Source organism: Onychostoma macrolepis, chromosome 17, assembly GCF_012432095.1.
Source record: "Onychostoma macrolepis isolate SWU-2019 chromosome 17, ASM1243209v1, whole genome shotgun sequence".
NCBI classification, from domain to species: domain Eukaryota; kingdom Metazoa; phylum Chordata; class Actinopteri; order Cypriniformes; family Cyprinidae; genus Onychostoma; species Onychostoma macrolepis.
The window spans coordinates 23,164,306-23,185,332 of record NC_081171.1 but is presented as its reverse complement, the minus strand read 5'-3'; the positions used below and the strand labels follow the sequence as shown (position 1 = coordinate 23,185,332).

General features: G+C 39.0%; 1 protein-coding gene across 2 annotated transcripts; it reads right to left on the bottom strand.

Moving 5' to 3' along the window:
* Positions 1-10,094: 10,094 nt before the first annotated feature.
* hhipl2 (HHIP-like 2) lies at positions 10,095-20,117 on the bottom strand. 2 transcript variants are annotated; one of them, XM_058749483.1, is made up of 9 exons: positions 19,548-20,117; positions 15,812-16,464; positions 14,561-14,704; positions 14,077-14,408; positions 13,202-13,328; positions 12,860-13,005; positions 12,686-12,767; positions 11,695-11,777; positions 10,095-11,444 (listed from the first exon to the last, which is right to left on the bottom strand). In XM_058749483.1, the coding sequence occupies exons 1-9, from the start codon at positions 19,899-19,901 to the stop codon at positions 10,915-10,917; spliced, it is 2,451 nt and encodes an 816-aa protein (XP_058605466.1). In that variant the 5' UTR covers positions 19,902-20,117; the 3' UTR covers positions 10,095-10,914. The 2 variants fall into 2 exon arrangements, 1 of the variants encoding a protein (XP_058605466.1); XR_009266733.1 differs by having other exon boundaries at positions 11,381-11,444; positions 11,695-12,515.
* Between the last annotated feature and the right edge of the window lie 910 nt (positions 20,118-21,027).

Genomic DNA, 21,027 nt, shown 5'->3' with positions numbered 1-21,027 from the left:
GGTGTGTTTGATTAGGCTTAGAGCTAAACTCTACAGGAAAGTGGATCTCGTGAGCCAGATTTGAGTATCCCTGGTTTACGTCAATCAGTTTACTTAATATTCATTGAAGTAGAGGTGTAAAAATGTAATTGTTTTACATTGCATCAGTATAACCGATTTTAATTGTAGTTCTCAGTCTTTATAAGTCAGTAGTACTGTTCAGGTTTACAGTGTACATGTCATGGGCAAGAGCTTGTTTAAAGTTGTTTTAGAGCAAGTAGGGTAAACGTACCTATTAAGCTAACGTACCTATTAAGCACACTTCCATGTTTGAGCTCAGATTATGAAAAGAAAAAAAATAAGTTATTTTCCTACTTGATGTCTTAAGCAATTGATGTGTTTGTTACTATATACCTCCTGTAATTTCAAATCAATCAGATCATTGCATGCTGAGATATGACTCTCCATGTGTTCACACTGTCTGGCGACCATTTTGAAAGCTGTCTAAAAACTTTTACCAAAACAGGAGCCCTTTAAATGTGCATGTTTTAGATGTTTAAGCCTTTATTTTGGGTAAGTTTCACTACTTACTGTAAAATTAAGAGATTAATGTTAGACTTGTGCATATTATAACCTGGAACTTGGATGTGGGAAATAATTACAGTTAGATCTAAAGATCGTTTTAGCAACACAGCGCAGATGCTACAGAACACAGCTGACTGGCTGTATAAGATTGTGTGCTACGTTAATATATTACTTCACCAGCATTACTGGCTTGTACTTTTAAATCCATAATATCATACATTTACAGTTTATTGCTGGTCTGTGGTTATATACTGCTGTAATTTTTAAAGATTTCATATTATTATAAGGTGAGCTTAAAGGGTACACTACTATGAAAATCACACAGCTTCAGTGTGACATCAATAAAAAAAAGTATAATTTCATAGTTAATAATAGTTGTTCATATTAAAATACGTGTGAACTTAATATATGACCTAGAATATTTATTTAGCAAAATCTTGTCATTTTAAAAAATATTACATGAAATTTATAAAAAATTGTTGCTGCTCCAATTAAGCTCAGTGTGATCTCTTTAAGCTCTTCCACACTGAACATCTATGTAAATACTTTATAAACAGACTTTAAATATTAACTGATGGTTGTCACTTTAAGTTTTCTTTATAAAATGATTAATAACTTATTTTAACAGCTTTAAGATAACAAAATCTAGACATAACTATAGTTTATGCCCAAAGATTAAAGAGGCATGTCGTCCATTCAAAGAAGAGCCATCAGAAACCTGTCGCATCTGTCCAGGAAAAAAGCAACTAAAGGCTGGAATACACTACACGACTTTTAAAACACTAGGCTTCATACACTTACCTACTTTGTAAATAGTTTGTTTTTTGGATATGTGCTACTTAGCTCACTTACTTAGCTGAATGTGGGCTAGTCTAGATGTTGCTTAAATGACACTTGATCAAATTGAATGCCTTGTTGCTTGATTTTAGTGTTGTTTTTATTTATTTATTTTTGTGATTGACTTTGTACCTTAAAATAAAATAATTTTTCAATTATTCTTTAAAAAGGTTGTTTAAAATAAACAAGAATTTTTAATAAAACATGATGTGAGCTTAATGGGAACAGGGGTGTGCATTTAATGATGTATATCTTAATTGAAATGCTTTTGTCATTTAAAATAAAATACTTTTGTGTGGGAGATTAATATTTTATTTTAACGTAACTTCTTGTACTGAAACCAATATCTTGTGCACTAAAAATGACTCAATGTAGATTTTGGTGAGCTTAATAGGTACGTTTTGTTACAGTGCTGGTGGAGAGATGAGGCGAGGACTCAAGGTGCAGGAAGAATGGGTCTTTTTAATAATAAAATAAAACAAAATGAACAAAAACTACCCCGAGGTGGAAAAACAAACAGGCAGGCAGGCAGGCCAGGAACAGCAACATGAGTAGACACAACCCATCCACAAATACATCTCACATTACACATCACATTAAACACTTGACGAGAAACAACGGATCAGCACAGGACTACAGACACCTGGAGAATAAATAGGGAGACAAATGAGGAGTGTAACAGACAATAAACAGGAGAACTCACATGGCACAACACAAACACAACAGAAGCCATGTGCCTAACAAACTGACACAGTGACCTCTGGTGGCCATCTAAGGCACACCAGCCGATAACAGTGACAGAACCCCTTTAAGGAGCGGATTCCAGACGCTCCCCAGTCCAAAACAGAAAAAAAAATTCCAGGAGGGAGGTGGCCTGGAGGCGGGATGGTGGGCCAGGCCCGTATGGCGGAAAATGCAGAGCTGAAGCCCTCCAGGGCAGAGAAAGTGGAACTGAAGCCCACCAGGGCGGAGCAGAAGGAGCTGAAACCTAGGGCAGAGCATGCAGAGTTGAAGCCCACAGCAGCAACTCAGAGAAAGCTGAAGACCTCCACGGTGGTGCAGAAGTCCACCATAGCAGAACAGGCATGACTGAAGATCCCCATGGAGGAGCAGATGACCACCACAGCATAACAGACGAGAGAGAGGGCCACGTGGGGCTGAAGACCACCATTGTGGTGCAGATTCGTTGGTATGAGTATGCTCTGGAGCGGGCTTTGGAGTGGACCCTGAAGTCTCCCGGACTGGAGCGGATCCACGAATGGACCCCGAAGGCTCCCGGACTGGAGCGGGCTCCATGGCTGAGACAAGAAGAGCGGGCTGCTCAGTGATGGCCTTCCTGGCAGCAGAAGTGAAATTGAGTGAAATCGAGTGGACCGCTAGACTTGAAACCACCGGAGTCCACCTTTGTTTTCTTGCCTTTGTGCGTCATAAGGCCGCTCATGTGTCGTGCCTAAAAACGCGTTTAAAACGCTAAGCGCGCCGCTTTTGTCCTTCTTTCCAAAGCGCTGTAGCTTGTGCTCCCATGGCGTCTGCCGTTGCTAAGCAACCATGACCTGTGCTCTTCATGAAGACGCAGAAGTTTCAGCAAAGGATAAATGGATTTCCGGCACTAAATCGCTTGCAGCAGCTCTGCTACAAAATTTATTTCAAAATGGCTATCCCTTCCTGTACAGCTGATCAGCTGTTCCTCAATCTTCACTGATCTAAAGACATTTTTAATAACTGGCAAGACGCGGGAAAAGTCGTGTAAACAGGTTGTCTGCTGTGCTGTTCGTCCGATCAGAGACAGTGACACCGCAAATATGCAAATAAGAACGTTAACTGGGGTTTAGGAATGTACGGTGTAAAACGTCTGTTAATGAATACCCAGGGTTAATTGTTAACCCCAGGCATAGTATGAGCAGTGTGAAACATGATTACAGATAACCCAGGATTCCGCTTATCTGGGGTTTAGGATGACCCAGGGTTAACAATTTCAAGTGTGAAAAGCCCTATTGTGGCTGATCCGTTCTGTCACGGTGCGGGTGGAGAGATGAGGCGAGGACTCATATGGGGGTTCTTCATATATGTTATATGTGCAGCAGCAGTATTTCCAACATGCTCACAGAAGCATGTTGTGGATGTATTGGCAGTAGCAAGTCTCGGTACTTGCTCTGCCGCAGCAGCAGCGTAGCAGATCTATTCCGCCAAGACCAAATACATTAACATTGTCATGTACATTACCATGCCAATCCCTCCGAGAGTTGTCATGACAGAAATACAGAGTTCTGGCATGAAACTCTAGATGGCGCAGTCTGATAGGTCCAACTCAATCTGACCTAATGACATCATTATCACATGGCACAGCTGATTGGTTTTCTCCTGTATCAGTAGCCAATGAGCTCACTGCTCAATATTCAAATACCTGGCTTTTGTTTGTTGTAGCAGTCGCAGCACACTTCAGAAACTCTCCACCTTCCCCAGCTCCACCTGTATAGATCTGCTACAAGGTGATTCATGTATGCTATGTGGGGGGTTATTCATATGTGTTATATTTGCAGCAGCAGTATTTCCTACATGTTCACAGCAGCATGTTGTGGATGTAATTGCAGTAGCAAGTCTCGGTACTTGCTCTGCAGCAGCGAAGCAGATCTATTCTGCCAAGACCAAATACATTAACATTGTCATGTACATTGCCATGCCAATCCCTCCAAAAGTCATGACAGAAGTGAAAATATTTTCTTGTGTGCTTCAGGCACTCACTGTAACCAGTCGTCACAAGCCATTGTAGTTCTGAAGACACTTAAAATTGTGCAAAACAACCCAGGGCTACTTCCCTGGACACAATCTGGGGGCCCCTTTTAAACAACAGATATCTCAAGGTACAAGAATTGCATTGAAATGAACCTCAGTGATCTTTTCACCAGTCAGAGAAATCATCACCTTTAGGCAATCTCCTAGACAAGTCCTTAGGATTTCTGTCAAGCACATGTCGTGCAGTGGCTTTTTGAAACCTAGTTATTAGTTGCTGCTTGCCGTGAATGCAAATAATCTAGTTCCAGCATGTCCTCAGAAGCATTTGTAATGGTATGCCCATAACCTGTGCTTTAATTACAGGATACAGTAAAGCTCTGTAGGGGAGAGTATAGACTTTTAATGTTTTTTTTAAACATTGTTTGTGATCCTTGTGTTGCAGTTATGATCATCAGCATCCAAATGTAGCAGAAAGTTACACAATTTATAAAAAGCTTATAGCATAAATATTATGAATAGCACGTAATTTGAGAGCAGCTTTAAAGTGTGTATATAAAAGCAGATGTGTCAAAAAACAACACACATGGTTGTGTTGACAGCATTTTGACACGTTGTGTAGGATTTTAACACACAATGTGTAATTTAAAAAAAAAAAATGCCTTTGGGCAGACCGACACAAATGTTATCTCCTGGGCGGGTAGTTTGTTTATGGAAATAAAAACAAACAAACAAGTTGTCCAGTGCACCAGATCATTTTATAAACACCTAAAAGAGGATTATAAGTGAACAATTTAACGTGGAGCGTTTGCTCCGCAGCATCAGGTGCGTTCACAGTGCTTGTGCTGTTTGATGCGGGTGACATGGTGTGAATGTTGTTTCTTCTCTTGCATTATACTCTACGGTATGAGTTACACAAAGGTAATATTCATGGCCATGTCATGTTTGTAGCATGTTCCAGTGCCAAATGAACAGGGAGGCCTGCACTCTCTACTTCAAAAGCAAAGCCTGAGGAACACCGGATCATTGAAGTTAAAGTCCAGGAGACTGCTTGTCAAAGTTTGTGTCAGTCACTTGGTGGAGAAGGGTGAATTGTAAGTATATAAATTTAAAAAAATATTCGACCACACTGAATTTTACTCAGTGGTGTTTGCCTTGTCAGGTAAGTGTTTTAATATTGTACATATGCTCTGTTTTTTCTTTACTTATTTTCTTCCATTACTTAAAGGGATGGTTCAACCAAAAATGAAAATCCGTCATTTACTCCCCTTCATGTTGTTCCAAACCTGTACGAGTTTTTCTTCTGTTTAACACAGTTGAATCAGACAGTTGACGGTAGCCACTGACTTCCATAGTATTTTTCTTTCTTTGCAACTATGGAAGTCAAAGGCTACCGTCAACTGTCTGATTACTAGCATTCTTTAAAAATATATTTTATGCTTAGCAGAAGAAACTCTGAAAAGGGGAGTAACAACATCATTTGTTGGATAGATGGATAGATTGAGAAATTGAAAGCTGAAGCTACCATGGAAAGGAATGATTTTGCATCTCTTATAGAGGGGATGGAAGATCAAGCAGATATGTATGTGTGAACTCTTTACTGACACATGTCTCTTATGTATAATTTATTATCTCTGACTGTTTAGGTTTCTTTAGTGCAGATCTATGGAGCCGCTGTAAATAATCACAATAGTACACAAAGTCTTAAAGAGGAAAAAAAAACACTCTTCACTTTTATTAACTTATTTAACATTTTAAAACACATGCATTTAATGTAAAATGAGAAGGGCTTAGCCTTAAAAAAAAAAAACGACTTGCCATCCTATGCAGCTGGCTTGTCAGTATTGTGGTATTGCAATGTTAACACAACAACCCTACTTAGGCTGCTCTTAATCCTGCACTTAAACATTTATTGTATCTCTAATCTGTTTTCATTCATTTTCAGATAAAAAGTGCTACCCAATGCTGGTTGTTCTGGCATATCATCTTCCACCGTTGCCTGAAAGTCGCTGCAGTGTTAAATAGGAAATTTCATTCCTTCAATTTCCTTTTGTACCAGTATGTTTTACACGGACAGTTATTCTTTTAATGATGTCTTGATGCTTTCTAAACTCCTGAAATGTATTTGTTTTTTTTCCCTTAACTCTAAGCCTGGAGCCATATTGCTTCCCTCTGCAGCAGTTTAAAAAAAAAAAAATTGTTGTCTGATTTGGATTTTATCCTGTATCTGACATTTTATGTTATAAGTTGATCTCATGGTATGATAAATGTTACCTGATAGTCTTGACTGTGCATGATTTTCAATCATCCAAGGTGTTGTTGATGTTGGTGACACTTTTTAATATATACTGTATTGCAGCTAATAGTTGCAGTGCATTACAAGGCATTTGTGTCATCTAATCATCTAAATTAAGTTTATGAAATTGAGATTTAGAACATTTTGTTGTGCTTCTGTGCACGCATTGTTCTCTAACCTGACAACATTTAACAAATTACATTGTTAACATTTTTACATCTGTCTGTTTTATTAAAATTTTGTAGAATTACAAATCGATGGTAATGCTTATTATTATTATTTTTTGTCATATTAAGTCAAGTCAAGTTGAGCTTTATTGTCATTCCGCTACATGCGGGGGCATACAGTGGAACGAAATGTCGTGCCTCACAGGACCACGGTGCTACATAAATACAGGCATACAGCAATGAATTAAAACAATATAAACCTATACACAACTATCCTACTGATAGATTTGACTATAAATATGCTATATATATATATATATAATTTTTTTTTTACCTATACATAAACTAAAAAATACAAACTATACGAGTGCTTCAGATAAATACTGTACATGTGCAAAGAGAAACATTGTGAGTCAGCAGCTGGCTGGGGAACAGTGCAGGATGATTTGTAGTGCATGAGCATGTAAACATACATATATTACTGAGTCGTTTTGTGGGATTTGTATACACACAGCAGTGTGTGTGAAAAGTGACTAGTGCGCATAGAGGAGGAGAGTATGCTACTACAGGTGGTTTGTACAGGCCCACTCACCTGAGTGTAACACACTTCGATTGCACAAAAAGTTCCATAAGTTTCAGATGGTCCATGTTTCAGGAGGTAGGGGGTTTGTATGGGGTTTCAGAGAGGGGCGGGGTGATTTGAGTTCAGGGCTCTCACAGCCTGGGGGAAAAAGCTGTTGAGCAATCTGGCAGAGCGGGCTCTGATGCTCCGGTACCGTCTTCCTGATGGTAGGAGCTGGAAGAGACTGTGGGAGGGGTGTGGAGTCCTTCACGATACTATTGGCTTTGCTGGAGCATCGTGTGAGGAAAATGTCCAGGATGGAGGGGAGAGGGGCACCAATGATCTTTGCAGCTGTGTTCACTGTCCGCTGGAGGGTCTTGCGGTCTGCTGCAGTACAGTTCCTGTACCAGACAGTGATGCAGGTGGTCAGCACACTCTCAATGGTGCCCCTGTAGAAAGTGGTGAGGATGGGTGGAGGGAGACTTGCTCTTTTCAGCCGGCGGAGGAAGTGTAGGCGCTGTTGTGCCATCTTGGAGAGTGACATGGTGTTGGTGGTCCAGGTGAGATCCTCTGTGATGTGCACCCCCAGGAATTTAGTGCTGCTGACTCTTTCCACAGGCGAGCTGTCGATGGTCAGTGGGGGGTGATCACCGGAGTTTCTTCTGAAGTCCATCACAACCTCCTTTGTCTTACTCACATTGAGGGACAGGTTGTTAGTGCCACACCATTCAGCCAGCTGTGCCACTTCCTCTCTGTAATGCGTTTCATCGTTGTTGCTGATGAGACCTACCACTGTTGTGTCATCAGCGAACTTGATGTGGTCAGCAGCGTGAAGAGCAGCGGGCTGAGCACACAGCCTTGTGGGGCACCTGTGCTCAGTGTGGTAGTGCTCGAGGTGTTGTGGCCGACACGGACTGACTGAGGTCTTCCGGTTAGAAAGTCCAGAATTCAATTACAGAGGGAGTTGTTAAGGCCCAGCAGGTTTAGTTTATTTATGAGCTGTTGCGGGATTATTGTGTTGAATGCTGAGCTGAAGTCAATGAACAGCATTCTAACATAAGAGTCTTTGTTTTCTAGGTGGGTAAGAGCCAGGTGGAGGGTGGAGGAGATTGCATCATCTGTAGAGCGGTTTGGATGGTATGCAAATTGGAGTGGGTCGAGTGTGTTGGGGAGGCTGGTTTTGATGTTGTGCATGACTAACCTCTCAAAGCACTTCATTATGATTGGAGTCAGTGCTATGGGACGGTAGTCATTTAGACAGGACACAGGTGATTTCTTTGATTTTCTTGGTTATTCTTCTTTGGTGTCCTGGAAGCAGTCCTGCAGTGCTGAGGTAGCATTTTCTGGCCATACCGTGATCTGTTTTAGAACCGGTTTGGTAAGTTTGAGAAGTGGTCTGTATGCTGGGATTAGCATAACAGAGATGTGGTCTGAGTACCCGAGGTGGGGGCGGGGTTCGGCTTTGTATGCGTTCTTTTCTGTTGTGTAAACAAAGTCCAGTGTGTTATTTCCCCTTGTTGCAAAGTTCACATGTTGGTAGAACTTTGGCAAAACTGTCTTTAAGTTTGCGTGGTTGAAGTCACCGGCTATGATGAAAAAGCCGTCGAGGTTATTTATTTGTTGTTCGCTGATGGCGCTGTACAGTTCACGAATCGCGTCCTTAGCATTTGCACACGGGGGAATGTAAACCGCGACAATAACAATGGCCGTGAACTCCCGCGGCAGATAGAACGGTCGACACTTCACAACCATAAACTCCACCAGCGACGAACAGTGTTTTGATACTAATGCAGCATTACACAGTGATATACACACACAAGCCACCCCCGTGAGTCTTACCAGACAGTGATGACAGTGATGTCTTATTAGCCCGTGTAGCTGAATGGCGGAGTCCGGGATGTTGTCGTTTAGCCATGTTTCAGTAAAAACAGACACACAACAATCCCTTGCCTCATGCTGTGTAGACCGACTGAGTTGAATTAAGTCCAGTTTGTTTTCCAGAGAGCGAACGTTTGAGAGCATGAGTGTTGGAAGAGCCGGTCTTGTGGGGTTAGCCCTTAGCCTGGCTTGTATACTTCTGTCCTCTCTCACACCGCTTGCGACGCCGCCTTGTGCGGGTAGCGTCAGTAGGTGAGGCCGCGGTCTCGAGGTCTGGCTCCAGCAGTAAACAAAGGCCTCGTAGCTTCTCAGTAGCCGCCGGCGAGAGTTTGTGTTTGTATGTGTTGTCGATATCCAAAAGGCTTTGGCGATCATAGATGTATCCCGGAGTGATCTCCCGATGAATTAGCGGTAAATTGACATTGTTTAGAGACGAACAGACGACATTAAACGACATAAATGCACCGTCTTTGGGACCCGGAGAAGCCGCTGCGTCTGATCGCGCCGCCATCTTAACACATTAATTAGCAGTTTCTGATAATTTTCAGTTGAATTTTTAATCACCATCTTCTTATACATGCAAGACTATTGGATGCATCACAGTATTGTACAAACCCTGCAAATACAGTAAATATGCAAATATGTGCATTTATATAGAATTGCTGATACCAAATATGAAGATGCATCATTTAGATATTCCATGGAATGCATGACTTATGATTTTATGCTGTAGTGAAGCTTACCTTAAAAACAAAATACAGAAGAGCCTGTTGGCTGAAGATAAGGATCCTGAATGATGGGTTGGATTTGGCTTTGACAGGATGTTGTCAAAGATGGCAGATCACTTACTGTACATTATGCTTTGCTTGGAGTTTTTGACATACTACACAGTGATGACTTCAGAGATAACACATTTGAAATAAAATGAAATAAAAATTAGTTTTTTTCATGACCCACTTTTATTAAATGTTGGGTGACTTTATCATAAAAAAGGGCAAATCACATGTTCACTTAAAAGCACAAGTGTTTTATTAAATGTTTTAGAAAAAGCTCAGTTGTTTAGCATTAAACATTGTACCATTTTCCGTTTTACTTTTGGAATAATATGCAAATATGTGCATGTACAATAGTAAAAGTAATTAAAAAAACATTTGAATTTAGCAAAATTCTTAAAACCGTGTTCAGCAATAGTGCTTCCCCTTTAATCTGCAATCGCAAATCTACTTTTGTAGTTGACCTAGTACAACAAACATCAAGAGTGTGGTGAGTAATACCTAATTTACACCCTCTTATAGACTTGGATCTGTATTAAAAATACATTTTTTGTAAGCAAGACAAAACACTTTGTAGAATGAACCATTTTTACTTTCACCAAGAAAGACTTATGCACGGATGGGATATATACGTTTGCTTTCTTTCTGTGTCTATTAAAGGAAAAACAGTGCCACTTTGGGTTTACATTTCAAAAATTCTTAGGTATGTCATAAAATTTGCACATTTTACAATTCGATGTATTTTAGTTTCAAAGAGTTATGTTTAAGAAAGACTTTCAAACACATTTTTGTTTTTCTTTTTATTTAGAATTTCTCCTTTTAATTTTAGTTTTGGTCTAAAATAAAGATCATCACCCCAAACTAATTACTTCACCACATTCCAAAAATAAGTCCAACATTTGAAGAATGCTTCTGTGTTGCATGCTAAACAAAATCAACTGTCGGCGCAGGACTGTTGTGGTTTTCTCTGTGGTCTTTCATATCACACATCTGACTGACCTCGAAACTGCAATTCAATTGATACATTGTTTGAACAGGATCTCTTTGAATTCTCTTTACTGCTCTACATTACTAGCATCTAATTACTACACCACACGCATGGCTTATTTAAACAGTTTTCTCTTTTTTGTGAAAGGGATATTTTTTAGTCTTTTTGCTGTTGTCTTGATTCTTTTTAGAAACTGTCACCTTAGGTTTGCTCTTAATGGGTTTCTTCACCTGTTTTTTAGTCTTTTGTAGCCAGATCTTGGGCTTTGTCACATCTTTTGGTTTTGTTGGTTTGAAAGGTTTGGTTTTCTTTTTTTCTGGAGCTCCTTTTATGGACGGTTTGGGATTGTGAGATGGCTTTCCTGTGGCTTGTTTGTCTTTCTTGGTTGGCAACAATGACTTCTTGCTAGGAGGAGCCTTCTTTAGTGTTTTTGTGCTCGTGTTTATTTGCTTCTCCTTTGCCTGAGTTGTCTTCTTTAACTTTTCTTGGCTCAACTTCGCTATAGTGGTTTTGCCCAGGATTTTTTTCTTTGGTGCAGATGTGGTGGGTTTGGCCCTTGTGGGCTGGCGTATGTTTGGTGGTTTAGTGGGGAGTAAGATCTTTTCCAGTGGTGATCTTGTAGGTGTTTCATTTATGCCAAGCACAGTCACTTAAAAAAAATTATATATATATTTATATATGTGTATGAGTCTTCAGGCAATTCTGTTACATAATGCAATTGATTTTCTTTGGTCATCTTAAAAAAGAATTTTTTTTTTTTTTTTTTTACAAAGAAACAGCAAGTAACATTGAATTAAATGTGAACTTTTGAAATAGATAAACTGAAGTACTATTTTCTTGTAAAATGTACTCCAATCTTTGTTTTATTTACAACATCAAAAAATCTAAAATATTCTTACATTCTCTTGGTGTGAATGGCACTTTCTTCCCTCTGACCTTTACAGGAAGTGACTTGTTTTTGCATTTTCCTGGAGGTGCCCTCCTGTAAATAGAGTCAGACAGAGGAAATAACTTCATTAAATTTAAAAATGTAGGACTCCTTTAGTGCCGTGAGGTAAAAAAATAAATTTAAGATGGTATCATATTTAATTCGACATAAATGTATATACAAGGCTGTGTGTGTTTGTGAGGGCAATGACCTTCTACTGCTCCTATTAGTAATGAATCTCTGTTTTTTCCACTTGGCTATTTAAGGAGGGATAAAGAATACAGAACAGCTGGGACTAATGTATGGTATTTCTATTAGTGAGACTGATTTCAGATGTGCTGATAATCTTCAGTAGTCTTGCTGGTTCCAGCAGGATGATTCTTGATTTATCCATAGGTTAATTGTTTAAAACATCAAAAAGATTATGTTTGGTTCTTTATATTGTTATTTCAGTCTCTATTTAAGTCATTTATTCATCCTTTACTAGATTCAACGTATTTTAAAGGCACTGTAACAAAATAAAATATAGTAAAATCGACATTTCACTATATCAGACCCCCGATGTCACAGAATAACATGGAAAAAATCATTGAGTTATTACTGATAAGTATTTATGATCTGTGATAGATAGATAGATGATAGCAGATTTCCAGAAGTCTGGATGGAAACCATTTGGTGGAAGCATGTGTAACAGATTCCAAGATTCCAAAGGAATATAGACCGCCTGATGCTTAAACTGACACGTCCTGTAGTCCCTCTGTCTCCCAGCATGATGTCTTAACTGAGACTTATCTGTTACATTTTAAGAACTCTGTTAATGGGGAATTTACCCATCATTGGTTATACAGTATAGACAGATTAGGCAAAGAAAAATGGTCGTCATTTTTTACCGTACTGCACGTGTGTGCATATTAAGACTATTTGAGCAGAAAATGCATCCAAGTGTAGCAAAATATACCTACCTGGATGGATCCATGAATTTGTAAAGCGTGCCAAAGGGAGACATTGCACTTGGGTAGGACGTCGCCAAAAAATAAAGTTCTCCTTCAGGAAAAAAAAACATATATAGTATGAATATTTTTCAGTCACATAATTGCATTATATTGTGCATTATATTGTACTGTGCACAAACTCACCCGCTTCATCCTCTGCAAATGAGATGATGAACTTGTGGTGATGATTTATAAGGCCAGGAAAAGAGCAGGTTTTAGTGTCACCCATACACACACTCTTTTCCTTCCAACTCCCAGATTTCTTATCCTCCTCCAGAGCCATTAATCGTCTGAATAGGAACAAAAGCTTGAATTATCATTGCTCCCAGACATATTTAAAAAAAAAAGAAAAAAAAAAGTAGTGACCGATTGACCTAAAAATGACTCTCACGAGCTGTAACTTTTATAGCTATAACTGAGAGTTTATTGCGCATGAAAAATAGTTAGGTTTAGTTGTTGCAAAAATGAAAGAGAGTTGGTCCTTACCCACTCATAAAGTCTCCAAAAATATAAAGACCATTAAGGTTGGGTGATTCGCATCCTCTGTACACGTAACCTCCAGTTACGGATTTCCCAACATGGTGTCCATAGGCAAATATTGGCAGAATGTCATCTATAAAAATAAAAAATGTTTGTGTAATTAAAACAATGTTTAAAGAAATGAGAGTTTGTTCATTACAGTTTCATTACATTTCATCCTAAAAAGAACCGTCTGTTATTAATTTCTCACTCCGTGTGTAAATTTGATCAATGTAACTTGTGCATTATATTCAAAGTCTTACTGTAGCTTTACGCTATCTTTGTTTGAGGAACAGATACAAATTTAAGCCATTATTATACTGAATTTAGGCTCATTGCATTGTCACCAAACGTCATTGTTTCTTGTGTGTCATGTGACCGATTGCAATTTAGCTAGATTGAAATATGCTAAATTAAATAAGATCAGAGAGCTATGCAGAGGAAAAGATTATAAATGTATGCATACATTTTCTCAAACAAGGAATTAAGAAGACTTGAAATCAAGAATGTATTCAAATTGAAAATTCCTTTTTTTTTTCTCATTTGGGAGTTTGGCAGTGTAAATCATCAACTTTCCTTTTCCATGAAAAACACAAACTGCTCAAAAATGACATGGGAGTAAATAATGACTTTTTTAAAGTAACCATTCATTCAAGATTATTTGAAATGCTCAAAATGAACAATCTCCAGAAATCAGGAGCACACATTTATTGACTGGCTAGTGATATGAAGTTCTTCAGTGACCAGTTTCATTGAGCAGTAAAAATTTCTGGAATGCTCCATTTGATCTGTCATTTTCTCTGACCCATATGTGTGTGTGATTATTCTACGGTTCAGCTCACCTAGAGAAGAGTTCTGGCATAATTTCATATCAAAGCATTCGAAGCCTTCTTTGGCCCTCCATCCATAGTTTCCTCCCTTCACAATGATGTCAACCTCCTCATATCGATTTTGACCCACATCACCGCAGAAAATTCTCCCTCTCCCGTAACCAGTGAGCGGATCCCCTCGATCCACTGAGCAGCGCCACATATTCCTCACACCATAGGCATAGACCTCTGGCTTTGCATCAGGCTCTCCGAGAAAGGGATTGTCTGGAGGAATCTTATAGGGCTTCCCATCTATACTGCTACCATCCACATCAATCCGAAGCACTTTTCCTAACAATGCTGATCTGAAATATATTTGCATAGCAGGTGAATCTTTTGTGATGAAGTGTCTAAGAGGGAGTTATTGGAGTTTTATCAAAGCATTACGCATGATTTGTGACACTCATACTCTTAATTCTACACCAATTATTCGGAAATGTTTAAAAACTGTCCTTACCTGTTTTGGGAATTTCCATATTTTCCAAAAGGGTCTCCTGCTTTTCCACCGTCCCCTGTAAAGATGTACAGATATCCGTCTAGACCAAACAGAAGCTGCCCACCATTATGGTTTGCTGCAGGCTCCTCAATCTCAAGAAGGACTCTGTAGATACATATTTGTTTACAACATTTAAGAAGAAATTGAGAAGGAAATATATAAAATAGCCTACTATTCAAAACCATAAAAGCACCATTACCTAGTCTGCACCACAATAACCAAAATGTTCTGAAGTCAAATGATGGCTTTGTGTTAAGAACAGTTGGTTTTCTCTGAAATCAACTACGGTGTGAATTTGGACTTCAATAACATTTGGTCATGAGACTCGAAAGAACCAATGAGGTTTGATAATGTCATTAAAGCCTTCTACACACTGCACGATTTTAGCAATCCTATAAGATGATTGCAGATCACACTGTGTGACATGGATCTAATAAACTTGGGTAGAGACATACATGTAGACTCTACAGTGATTACACCTATTGAGTTGTACGTTACGTCGCACGACACGTTACTATAGAAGAATAAAACGTCATCAGCATGCACTAGTTTGAAAACAAAAAGAGTATCATGAATCACACTTTGGAAGTTGTAGTTTTTGTGTGCGCTAAAAAAAAGGGAAAGTGGCAAAAGCGGAAGGGATAAGAGCTTGAGGTAAGCGGTTTTATGTTTTATCGCCATGTTGCATTGATTTCATGTTGCATTTTCATTGGCTGGTCAGTAAACGTGGGTCGTAGCAGCAAACATTGTGCGACGATCATGCTGAATTTCTGACACTGTCAGAAAATTATCGTAGGCTATCTTTGGTCGCAAGACCATGACAACGGCCGTCTTTGAACCTCTCTCAGTGTACGACACAAGACCACCGATTAGGAGCTACGATCACAGAAATCGCCACGATTGTTTCACGATACCAATCTTTTGTCTGGGACAGCCGGAAATCGTGCAGTGAGTCTCAGGTTTTACATGCAGCTTGACTTCATATCATGAAATCTAAAGCATTTTTGGACTTGATGGACACATTGACAATGAAATCTTTACGCAATTTTTAAGATGCAAGAAGATTTTTAGTTTCACAGAAAAAATAACAGCGTGCGCATATGGAACAAATTCGGTTGAGAAAATAAGAGATTTTTAATTTTTTTAGTGAACTGTTTCTTTAACGTATATTTTGACAGCACGTGCACATCAACATAGATCAAACCTATTAACCTCTCAGAGTAGGGGTCTGCCACGTTCATGTCATGAGCTGAGACCTTCATCTCGCTGATGCGAATTTTCTCCAGCTTGCCATTGATCAAAATGGAGTAGTAGATGAAGAAGCGGCCATTGTTTCTGTACTTCAGATGAAAGGCGAGACCCAGGAAACCTCTTTCATCTCCCAGCCACTGTGTGGTCAACACCTCCCCGCTAATGTCCAGGAAGGGCTGCTCTAAGCGGCTGCCGTCTTTCAGATACACCCATACGAAGCCAATCTGCTCTGCCACGAACATGCGGTGGGTGTCATCTCCACTGTGGACCATCAGCACAGGGTTCCTCAGCCCATTGGCCACTTCTGTCAAGCACAGCTGCAGGCAGCCTCTGGTATCCTCCACCACCTTGCCCAGATTGCTGTACATGTCATTGTTCCTCAGGACATTGGGGTAGCAATAGTCCTGGTCAGCGAGGTTAATGAGGTTGCAGAAATGCGAGCGGTCCTTCTCGCATGTCTCCAGCAGAGTCCGGCTGTTGGTTAGGTACTTGACCACAGAATGGCACTTGCTGTGAAATTCTGAGCAGTAAGCGAAGCACAGTCCTGGTAGGTGCCGCACTGGAGTATACGGGTCTTCAGCATCAAACAAGTGTGCGGCGTATGGAGAACATTCCTGCGAAAGAGCAATACAGGTCTTACAATTAACTACATTTTCTGAAGCTTATTGGTTCAAGTCAAACGTCCCCACCCACAAGTCTCTGATGTTCTAGTCCATAACAGGGGCTCAGTTCTGTTCCCGGAGTTCTACCTTGCTGTAGCAGTTCCAGCCAGTGTTATAGTACTCAAGGACTTCTTGATTCCAAGACCATTTTCGTGGACTTCAGAGCATCTGGTGTCTGAGTCAAGACTGAGTCCAGGCTTGAGTACTACAATGCTGTGTATAAGTTTTGTGGTCTGTGCTGACGCTTGCATATGATCTGCTCTGTGCTATTGTGTCTTTAGACTGGAGCACACACTGTGCTTCATCACTCCAAAGAAAAGCATATTTGTGACCCTGGAGCACAAAACCAGTCTTAAGTCGCTGGGGTATATTTGTAGCAATAGCCAAAAATACACTGTATGGGTCAAAATTATAGATTTTTCTTTTATACCAAAAATCATTAGTATATTAAGTAAAGATCATATTCCATGAAGATATTTTGTAAATTTTCTACTGTAAATACATCAAAACATCGTTTTTGATTAGTAATATGCATTGCTAAGAATTAATTTGGACATATTTAAAGGCGATTTTCTCAATATTTGGATTTTTTTGCACCCCCAGATTCCAGATTTTCAAATAGTTGTATCTCGACCAAATATTGTCTGATCCTAACAAACCATACATCAATTGAAAGCTTATTTATTCAGCTTTCAGATTATGTATAAATCTCAATTTCGAAAAATTGACACTTATTTTTTGTGAAAAATTTGTGGTCCAGGGTCACATTTATATTGTTTGAATGATTCAGACTAGGATTGGACAATTTGAGATTTCTTTCCTGCAGAGTATAGCTCCAACCCTGATTAAACTCACCTACAAGTAATCCCCAAGACCTTGATTAGCTTGTTAAGGTGTGTTTTATTAGGGTTGGAGCTAAACTCCTGCAAAGCAGGAAAATGGATCTTGAGGGCCAGAGTTGCCCATCCCGGTTCAGACCCTCTTTAGCAGGGGTACCCAAACCAGTTGCTGGAGGGCCACTGTCCTGCAGAGTTTAGGTTCAGCCTGTGCTTGAAGTGGGCCAGTACGCACCGGTATGAAGTACCGGCACTTCTATATTTTAGTCTTTAGCTTACCGGCACTTTTTTGTGTGTACCGCCACTTCTGACATGTTCCCAGTATTCAGAGTCAAAGCGTCAGTGTCTGGGTGATTAGAAATGACACTATAATTCACACCCAGGGGGGTCACCTGTCATCTCAAACAATCATGAATGAATGCAAGTGGTGTCAGTCTACCTCAGGGGCAGTGTTGCCAAGTCCCTACTTTAACACTGTTCCCCCGTTGTTTTTCACGTTCGCAGGTTGAAGCTACCCCAATAATGTGATATTTAGCACCTGGAATGCGAATTTTTCCAGGGTAACCCTGCCAAAAAAACATGTATTTTACCCCCCAGAATGCCATCCTTGAATTGCGATTCAGCTAGTTTTGAGTAGCAAATGGGCTTTGTTGTGAAAACCTGGCAACCTTGCTGGGTGGTTGGGGGGTGGGGCACTTCTTTTTTTCCACTTCAAGCACTGGCTTCAGCCCCAATTAAACACATCTGAATCAGCTAATGCTGGGTACACACTAAAAGATTTTATAAGAACTTCAAAATGTGAGAGACCACAAACATGAGAACAAAAAAATCCTAGATTTAACCGTTTTGCTCCAATAGTGTGTGGTGTCCTCGGAGTTCCCCCCACACATCAGGATTTCTGATGTTGAATATTTACGATTCGCGATCGGGGCGCCTCCGACGTTCTTCCGAGCAGATTAAGTCACTCTTAACACACCTCCCACCACAGGAAAATCTGATAAAATAATCTTTAGAACCACCATGATAATCTGGAAATTACCTAGGATTGTCGGAAGGGGAGAAATCGGCCCAAAATCAGCCCGATTATATTGTGGTGTGTACCCAGCATAATCGAGATCTTCAGACTCACTAGAATCTTCCAGGCAAGTGTTTTGGAGCTGGTTGGAACTAAACTCAGCAGGATGTTGACCCTCCAGGAGCAGAATTAGACACACTTGCTCTTCGAATCTATAACTTGACTCAGACTCATATATGACTTTCTCTCAGAGTCTGACTCAACCTTTTCAGATTTGGCCTGAACTCTGACTTGAATTAGCTGGTCTGGACTATACGACACTAGTTCTGACCCTGCTCCACCTGATTGTAATTATCAAGTGTTCCTGAAGACCTTAATTGCTTTAGGTGCGTTTAATTAGGACTGGAGCTGAACTTTCCGGAAAGGTATGACTCCAAGTGCAGAACTGGATACCCATGCTCTATAATATGGATCTGGTTAATCCTTAAATATAAATTACTTAATCTGCCCCAGTGAAAACTCTATGTAAAATCACTTCAAAATGTAACCGTACAATTTGTAAACGAGATGAGGAATCATTAATCTGCAGTACAAACACACTATAATTTGTTTTTAAAAGCTCTCACATCTAATCAAATGGATGTGCAATAATAATACTGACAATTGTCTTACCAAGCACCACTAATAAAAGAATTTACTGTGAATTTCTGCAAATGTATTTACATCAGTGAATGACAGCTACTGAGAAAAACAGAAATCATTTAAGCATTTAAATGTATTAAAATATCAGACATGTAGACTACACTCTATTCTGCTGTCAAAAGCAAACTCCTCAAAACTATTACTAAAAATAAATGAATAAATAAATGCTAATTACATCCCTTACATTGCAAATATGGTATTAAGCTGTTTAATATAAGAGAGCAATGGGCATATGCAGGATAATAAGCTTATAAAATATAATGTTATTCAGAGCACTATAAATTGTTCAAGTTGTTGTGTAATATTATATAATATAAATATGAAAGTGCAACTTCTCAGATACCTTCTAACACTCAAACATTTCACAACATTTCAAAAACAACCTGTTAAAACATAAATAACCAAATATATATTTAAAAAAAAAATGCAGTTTACTACAGTAGCAATTTCAGCTTATATGTTAATAACAGGATCATACATACCTGACACATAATATCTTTTACCAAATCACCGCACACTGCATATGCCTCATCACCAATCAGGTCCATTATATCCCAGTATCTCATTGCAATACTGTTGTCTGCTTTTTGGTCACAGCAACCAAATTTCTCATAGTGCCTGCAAAACTCAAGGTGGTAAGGGGGTTTGAAAGGTGGCTGGTAGTCCAGACACTGAGGATGTGCCAAAGTATGTCTCAAATAAGAGAAGTAAATGATTATAAGGACGAGTCTGAAGGGTCCTTGGAGCCATTCGGTCCTCTTGGTCAGGAATCTATCCTCAGGGCATTTTGCACGATGATGGCTGAGTGAATCCGGCTCTCTCGGCATCTTTGCCATGTGCCTAAGAGTGAAGGAGTGTGTTTGCTATTAAACGTGTATGTACAGTATGTCTGCTTAAGCAAGCATATGCTGTGAGTGCATGCGTTCGTGCGCGCGCCTGCCCCGCTCTTCGTTTAATGTGTGCGTTTGTCATTTGATAACAGGATACCATATACTTGCCATATACTAAATTATAGCGACGTAATATTAACACTGTACATAAAACTATCATATTATTGTTTAATACTTGGTAAAATACAATCAATTATTTATTTTTTTTTTTTTTTTTTATAAATTCGATAAACTTCTGGCACTGTATAAAAACTCTCGTCTAAAAAACAAACAAACAAACAACAACAACAACAACAAAAAAAAAAAAACGATCTGATTTACAAAACCTGACCGGAATTAATTTTATGGATTTTTTTTTTCTTCTGTCAAGTGTGTTAGTATCATAATTTATTACATAACCTTTAACGAAACAGATGTTAGGTAATAGCATATATAAAACACAGCCTACTTTCAACAACATCAGTAAAACGAATTAATCAAGTATAGAGCCATCCTTGACAATTACACTTGAAGTTACATTTAATTTCACTTTACCGTTATATTATTATGTTTTAAAATGAGTGTGTATGTAGGCTATAGCATATATATGAAATTATGAAATTTAGAACTAATTCTGTTAAGAAATAATTCTGTTAATAACTGAAGATTATGTCCCTGAAAACAAACTCATGTGTGACACCTAGTGGACAAAAATAATAAGACTCACAAATGTCCAAAATAATAGTAATACATGACATTAACCACTATTGATTTACACCTCTAGTTTAATTATAATATGATTTTTTTTTAAACTATCCAAAAAAAAAATAAAAAATAAAAAATCTATATACTGAAAAATACTACCGCAAGAAGATTTTTTTGTCCCTACCTGTAACATAAAGAAATGCATCTGTTTAATGGCCAGTAACTATAAATTACTATTATAGTTATTGGCTGTTGAACGAAATATTTATTTACTATTATTTCACCATCTTGACCTTTAAAATTAGAAGCATAGTGGTTTTTAACTGACAGCTATCCAAATGCTTGCTTGCTTTGTTGGCTAACTTTCAAAGCTGCACAGTGTTATTGT